This window comes from Phalaenopsis equestris, unplaced genomic scaffold (genome assembly GCF_001263595.1).
Source record: "Phalaenopsis equestris unplaced genomic scaffold, ASM126359v1 Scaffold229077, whole genome shotgun sequence".
Classification (NCBI taxonomy): domain Eukaryota; kingdom Viridiplantae; phylum Streptophyta; class Magnoliopsida; order Asparagales; family Orchidaceae; genus Phalaenopsis; species Phalaenopsis equestris.
This window is the reverse complement of record NW_018247050.1, coordinates 1-7,650: the sequence shown is the minus strand read 5'-3', so window position 1 is coordinate 7,650 and position 7,650 is coordinate 1. Positions and strand designations below refer to the sequence as shown.

General features: G+C 35.5%; 1 protein-coding gene across 1 annotated transcript; it reads left to right on the top strand.

The window, feature by feature from the left end:
- Positions 1–1,173: 1,173 nt before the first annotated feature.
- Positions 1,174–7,642, top strand: LOC110038009 (cell division cycle protein 48 homolog; the record flags this gene model as incomplete). The annotated part of the gene is made up of 8 exons (XM_020742762.1): positions 1,174–1,354; positions 1,467–1,632; positions 3,358–3,586; positions 5,903–6,669; positions 6,780–7,001; positions 7,070–7,141; positions 7,230–7,511; positions 7,610–7,642. Coding segments are annotated over exons 1-8 (1,803 nt in total), but the record flags the coding sequence as incomplete, so codon positions are not given.
- Positions 7,643–7,650: the final 8 nt, after the last annotated feature.

The window sequence follows — 7,650 nt, the reverse complement described above, 5'->3', positions numbered from 1 at the left end:
CTCAACCTTAGAAACTATCTTGACCCACTTCTTCATTTTCTGAAACACCAAAGTATGTGCCTTTTCACTAAAGGATTAGAAGGTTGTCCGCCCTCCATATTTTGACACCACTGAGAAGACGAATGATCAACACAAAAAAGTATGATCGAAAGACAAGTCTCTCCATTTTGTTATCTTTATTTATAATGCTCTTGGCACATAAAATAAGAAAAAATTAATTATTGCGCATTGAATAATCATGAATACCACAAAATTGCTTTAAGAACTTTGATTCTCTTGTGCTTATCACAGCTGTCACTATCAAAAAGCAAGAGAATCAGAAAATGTTACTATGTATATTAAAAATATGCAAGCACATAGCTCAAATATAACTTGTAGTCGGTGGAAGATGTGACATGACATCCCAGGGCTCTCCAAAAACGATCCAGAACCACAAGCCTAGCCGACCGACTCTCACGTATCATGAGGATAATACTTCCCAGTCTGATAAGAGTAGATCGGCTCCTAAAGAATATATCTAACCATAATCATGCAGACGAATCCAACGTTCTCTACCATGGACAGACCAAAGAGCAAACGGATCGTCTAATTCTAGACAGTTCTAGAGCAGTTGACACCAATCCTCAAGAAGCAGTTTCCCGGCCTAATGGCCACCCAGCCTCTTTCGCCAGATGTTCGTGGCCCCCCGGGCCATATTTATGTATACACTAAAATACCCTCGTCGTAACTACGCACACTAGATTTACTGTATGTAATTGCACAACCCATTATTTATATAACTATGGATTCCCTTTCATGAATACATATTACACAAATTTACTGCTTCAATAGTGTGCTTTTGCTCTACTTACTCTCAATCTGTCTTTCTCTTCCTTCAATATTCTATTCTTTTAAGTGTCTCTGCACAGTAATGAATTCAACCCTCAACTTTATGCTTGAGACAAACTTTAGTGACAAAATATTAAGGATACCTCATATTCAAGTTACAGGTTAAATTAATTAAGAATAAATTAATAAACCCAATAATCTGTTCTCTGAATTCTAAAGGAAAGAACAAATATGAATACTTCTAGATCTTTCTTTCCTAAACATCCAACGGCCAAGATTCCATCAAATTGGCAGTTTTCATCCACCGCTAATGTTTTTCATGAAATTATGATCACAAACAATGAACGGTGAGCCCTTAATTTAGGTGCGACGAAAGATTTTAGCAATTGCTTCGCAGCGACTCTATTTATTCTCCGTCTCCAACAACTCTCTTCTTCTAAATCTTCGCAGCTATATTTTCTCTTCTTGGATTCGACTCTTGCGATTCAGTTCAGATGGCGAATCAGGGAGAGGGATCATCGGATCCGTAAGAACCCTGCCTCCGATCTACTTTGTTTCAGTTTTCTTGTTGAAATCTTCTCGCCATGATGCGTTTTTTATGTTTTTTTTTTCTTCTTATCTAATGGTGGGGGATTTAGAAAATCGGTGAAGAAGGACTTCAGCACGGCGATTCTGGAGAGGAAGAAATCTCCCAACCGTTTGGTTGTTGATGAGGCTATCAATGATGATAACTCGGTGGTTTCAATGCATCCGGAGACTATGGAGAAGCTGCAGCTCTTCAGAGGAGATACTATTTTGTTGAAGGTAATGATTTATTTGGGTTGCTTATTGTTAGTTAATGTATATTTGATTAGGTTGTGGATTAGGGTTTGGCTAAGAAATGAGGCATCGGCTGTTCTGGGACTTGAATTTGTTAGTTTTGAGGATGGTTCCAGCACATCACGGAGGGAGAAGTAATTGTGGTTGTGCTTAAACTTTGTTGTCTGGATTTTTTTTTATTTTTTTTATTTAATTTCTAGGCATGAAGAACTTCAAATCTTATTCGGGAAGGAAGAAATAACTTGAAAGATGCGCTTTTGATAGGGTCAAGAAGAGTTTTCTGTCTTTGAAAGCCAGACTGAACATAAATAACTCAAAACTAGACAGATAAAAGTTCAAATTTTTCTAATATTTGGGAGGAATCTTTTATCTGCTCTCTCCCTTTAGATTAGAGTTTCCATAAATTAAGTACTAAAATGCTAAAAATTGATTAACTCGTTTCTGCCGCAAACCTCGAATTGATCTCTACTTTCGCTTTTTGGGTTTGTACTGAAATCTAGCATGCTTGAACTTTTATTTTCTTGCACCATGGTTAGATTGAAATTCCTTTTAAGCAAACAATCCCTTCAATCTAGTTAGATTGTTAGAGGTTCCATTTATCATATAAGTTAAGGAGGATTCATGCACATGCCACCAACATATATCCTAATAAAACGACCATCCATTGAAAAAACATTGAACTAGCAAATCTATGTAGTTGTGTGCGCCAAGACCATTGGGAATATCAAATGGGCTGGGGTTTTGCTTTGAATTTCATAATTTGGTGAGAATTTAACGATTTGAGGTAGGAGGGTATTTGATGTGCTGTTAGCGAAGATTTGAAAATATCCATGAAAAGGGCCCTGTAAATTTTTTTTTCTTATGGGAAAAAATAGGTTTAGCAGAAAATTAGAGGCTAATTGGGGGATGGTAACTTGTAATTTTTAGGATAATAATTCTACTAAATAATTTGAATGATTGGCATATTAACACATTTTAATTAGAAAACTTAGAAATTGATTTGGTGCATAAAGAATTAGGGAGATTTTGCATATTAATGCATGATTGTTATGTATTTACATATATAACATCCAAACTTTGATATTTATTTAAATAACATTTTAGAGTCTCAATCACATTAAATATATGCTTGCAAAGGTGTATTTCACTTTAGAAAAGTTAACCTTTGTGGTATTTTTTATGTGATTTAGAGATTTTGGTCTTATCCAAGTAATTATCAAAATATTTGTGTTGGATATGCAAATACATAAGAATTTTGTGGAAAGTTTGTAAATCCATCTAAGCATTAATGGGCAAATATGTGGTAGTGCTAAATTTAGAAATCTTAGGAGTCAACATTCTTAAGGGATCACTGGCCGCTAGTAATTGGAAAATTGCCTTAAAATTGATGTTCCTGAAAGAAAAAACATGAAAGATATGAGTTGCTTGATTGTGTTTTGATTCTTTGGGTTCTTCCTATGATGGTTCTTAAGAATTCAAGTGTATGGTTGGATTTTGCATGTTGATGTCTCTAATATTTTTAAGGTTTCTTTGGCTTTTAAAGTGATATCTTATCTTGTTGTAGTAATGGAATGGATGCAGTTATTATAATGCACTCAGTCTACCGGTTGAATTAAGTTTGGAGTATTTACTTGGTGTCTTTTGGGTCTATTTTGTGTTTTCTGTAATTATTGGTTGTGTATGCTTATTCTGTTTTGTTTACTTTTATAGGGAAAGAAAAGGAAAGATACAATTTGTATTGCCCTTGCTGATGATACATGTGAGGAACCTAAGATTAGGATGAATAAAGTTGTGAGATCAAATCTTAGAGTGAGACTTGGTGATGTTGTTTCAGTACACCAGTGCCAGGATGTCAAATATGGAAAGCGTGTGCACATTCTTCCAATTGATGATACCATTGAAGGCGTTACGGGAAATCTCTTTGATGCATATTTGAAGCGTGAGTTATTCTCGTCATTAGATTGAGCAATTTTTCTCTTCTACATGTATTTTTTTATTTTATTATTTTTTTTTTGTGAGTCACTTAAACTTGTAATCTGTATTCTTTTGCAGTTTGATAATTTTTCCTGATGGGCTTTGAGTCATGTGATATCTTCTGTATTGGAAGAATCATTATGCCGACTTGCCCTATAAAAGCTCTCTCTTTTTATTAAGCACGGATTTTATTGGGTTTATATCTATAGTTACGAACTTCCATTTGATGATGTTTGAATAATTTTACAATACATACTAGGCTTTTTCTAACTTTTTTGAACCAGTGCTGAATTGGTCTTTATCTAAATTTTGTCTATTTATTTTTTTTTTAAATTATGAGCTTTTGTTTAATATTGTTACCTTAATAATTTCATCACTAACCTTGCCTCCTACTATTTGGCATTGGCTTGTACTGTATAGTTAAGTAAACTCTAATACCCAATGGCCTTTTGCTCAAGCAATGTATTAGCATGACCCCTTGGTTCATGACTTGTCATCCATGACATGAAGGTTTTGTTTTGCTACCGTGTGTGCTTAAGTTTGCAATTTGTAAGCTTATTTTTTGCTCACCTTTTTATTGATACGCAAAATATTTGAGATAAAATTTATTCTTCTTAACAAAAAAAAAAAAAAAAAAAACTTTATACCTTTGCTATATGCTTCCTATGATTACTTTGACTTTTCAATTATCTTTTTTTTTCACTACAAATCTCAATTATATCTTTCGGCAGATGTGCTCTTTAAGTTGAATATTTTGTAATTTGTACAATACATATTAGAAAGTTGTGATGCTCCCAGTCTAATGAGTTGAGTCCTAGTTGGACTATGTGGGGCTTATTTGTGGGCTTGAATGGGCATTGCATTTGAAATGAGATTGCTATTTTTGTTCGACAAAACATTTTGGTAGGCACCTTTTTTCTTCCTACTATAAATCAACAATTTCATAAGAAACGACTACCACTGTCACTATTGGAGTTTTAATTTTGTAGTCTGTAAGGAGAATTCTGTCAGCTTCACATTTCAAAAAATTTTATTATTTCACTTTCCTATTTCTCTTGGTTGCAATGATTTTTCAAAAAGGATGATTTTCACAAAATGAATTTCGTTGTCTGTTGATAAAAATAGTCTATTGTTCTTTAAGAATATTCAAATTACTTGTTGGACTAGGGGGGGGTTATTTGTGGGCTCAAGAGGGCATTGCATTTGAAATGAGATTGCCCATTTTATTTGACAAACCATTTCAATAAAACACATTTTATCTTCCTACTATAAATCAACAATTTCATAAGAAAAAACTCCCACTGGAACTCTTGAAGTTTTAATTTTGCAATCTTTAAGCACGATTCTGTCAATTCCACATTTCAATAATTTTTAGTTGTCGTTTAACTTGCTTATTTCTTTTGGTTGCAATGCAATGATTTTACAAAAGGATGATTTTCACAAAATGAATTCCGTCGTGTCTTGATAAAAATAGTTGACTGTTATTTAAAAGCATTCAAATTACTTGTTAAGTGGCCCATTTAAGACCCCGTTCAAGTCTCGTTTTTCATTCTTTACCAAATTTAATTTGGAGGACAACATATTTTAATGATATGTTGTTTGCATTTTGAATTCTCACTTCATGTCTTATATGTTATAATTCATTTTAATGTAGCTGCAAATCATCCTTTATTGATTTTGTTGGATTTTCACAAACTATCATGATTAATTGAAATTGTGCATATAATCAGTTTCTTTTAAAGATAATCTTTACTATTGTTAGCCTTATCCCAACTAGAATAAATATTATGAATTATTTCTGTTCATGCAAATGGTTGAGTGTTTTATGAGTAAACTTTATTTTGAGCAATAAATATTTTTTTTTAATTTGTAGAGCTTTAAAACTGTAGTATTTTTGGTCTATCCCAGTTCTCTGTTCACCTTCAATTTTATATATACTTGGCTAGTTGATGCATATTTTGCATTCATTTTGCACGCTTAAGCACCTAACTATTGAATAGGTGTTCCCCTACCCGCTTTCCTACTAATGTAATTATTTCTCATTCAGTTCATTGTACCTGTTGGTACTTGCATTCATATATGCTACCCGATTGGTTATAACTTTTTGCCTCTCTATATCTGTAATCAGTTTATTGTTTGTCGTTGTTTAAAATTTTTTATCTCATATCCATGTAGATCATGCTAGCTGCTTTTAATTCTTGAACCTACCCCATGCGTGTTGCTGTTGTTGGGTCTAGATGGGCTTCTTAATCTCTTCATCTTCTCTCTATTCTGTTTGCAGCATATTTCTTGGAGGCTTATCGTCCTGTAAGGAAAGGAGACCTTTTCCTTGTTAGAGGTGGCATGAGAAGTGTAGAGTTCAAAATCATAGAAACTGACCCACCTGAGTACTGTGTAGTTGCTCCTGACACTGAGATCTATTGTGAGGGTGAGCCTGTTAAAAGGGAAGATGAAAATAGGCTGGATGAAGTGGGTTATGATGATGTTGGCGGTGTTAGAAAACAAATGGCTCAAATCAGAGAGCTAGTAGAACTTCCCCTTAGACATCCCCAGCTTTTCAAATCTATTGGTGTTAAACCGCCTAAGGGCATCTTGCTCTATGGACCTCCTGGTTCTGGCAAGACATTAATAGCCAGAGCAGTTGCAAATGAGACTGGAGCCTTCTTCTTTTGCATTAATGGTCCTGAGATTATGTCAAAACTAGCTGGAGAGAGCGAGAGCAATCTTAGAAAGGCTTTTGAAGAAGCGGAGAAGAATGCTCCATCAATTATTTTTATTGATGAAATTGATTCAATCGCACCCAAGCGTGAAAAAACTCATGGTGAAGTTGAGAGGCGCATTGTTTCTCAGCTTCTGACATTAATGGATGGCCTCAAATCTCGTGCACATGTAATTGTTATTGGAGCAACAAATAGGCCAAACAGCATTGACCCTGCCCTTAGAAGGTTTGGCAGGTTTGACAGGGAAATTGACATTGGAGTGCCTGATGAAATTGGACGCCTTGAAGTCCTCCGGATTCACACAAAGAATATGAAGCTGTCTGATGATGTAAATCACCTTCGCCAACCACCTTTAACTACCATCACCATGTTTTTTTTCCAGCCATCATTATCCATCTTATATTTGCTTATTCTTCAAATTATTTTCTTGCTATGTAGGTTGATCTTGAAAGGATTGCCAAAGACACTCATGGATACGTTGGAGCTGATCTTGCAGCGCTTTGTACTGAAGCTGCTCTGCAATGCATCCGTGAGAAAATGGATGTTATTGACTTGGAAGATGAATCAATAGATGCTGAGGTGCTCAACTCTATGGCTGTCACTAATGAACACTTCAAGACGGCTCTTGGATCTAGCAATCCATCCGCACTCCGTGAGACGGTATTGTCTTAAGATTAATATTCTCATTAAATTGTTGTGTTTGGTCAATGATTATCTTTTGTTGGCAGGTTGTGGAAGTTCCCAATGTCAGCTGGGAGGACATTGGTGGGCTGGAGAATGTCAAGAGGGAGCTGCAAGAGGTATCAAGGAGAACGAAGTTGTATCGGTTATCATTAGTAGTTTTTTATAAACTCACAGCTAATTACCAGTGCTTGTTATGTCTTGCAGACTGTCCAATATCCTGTTGAACACCCAGAGAAGTTTGAGAAATTTGGGATGTCTCCTTCAAAAGGAGTGTTGTTCTATGGTCCTCCAGGCTGCGGTAAAACTTTGCTTGCAAAGGCTATTGCCAATGAATGCCAAGCCAACTTCATCAGTGTCAAAGGTCCTGAGCTGCTAACCATGTGGTTTGGTGAGAGTGAGGCCAACGTGAGAGAGATCTTCGATAAGGCCCGGCAATCAGCACCATGCGTTCTTTTCTTTGATGAGCTCGACTCAATCGCTACTCAGGTCACCATTGATTGATATCTTGATCTCTTTTGCGCCTCTGGTTCTTATTACTTCGAACATTTGTTTGTATTCACGATTGCTTTCTTTGTTATTTACAGAGAGGTAGCAGTGTTGGTGATGCCGGAGGTGCTGCTGATAG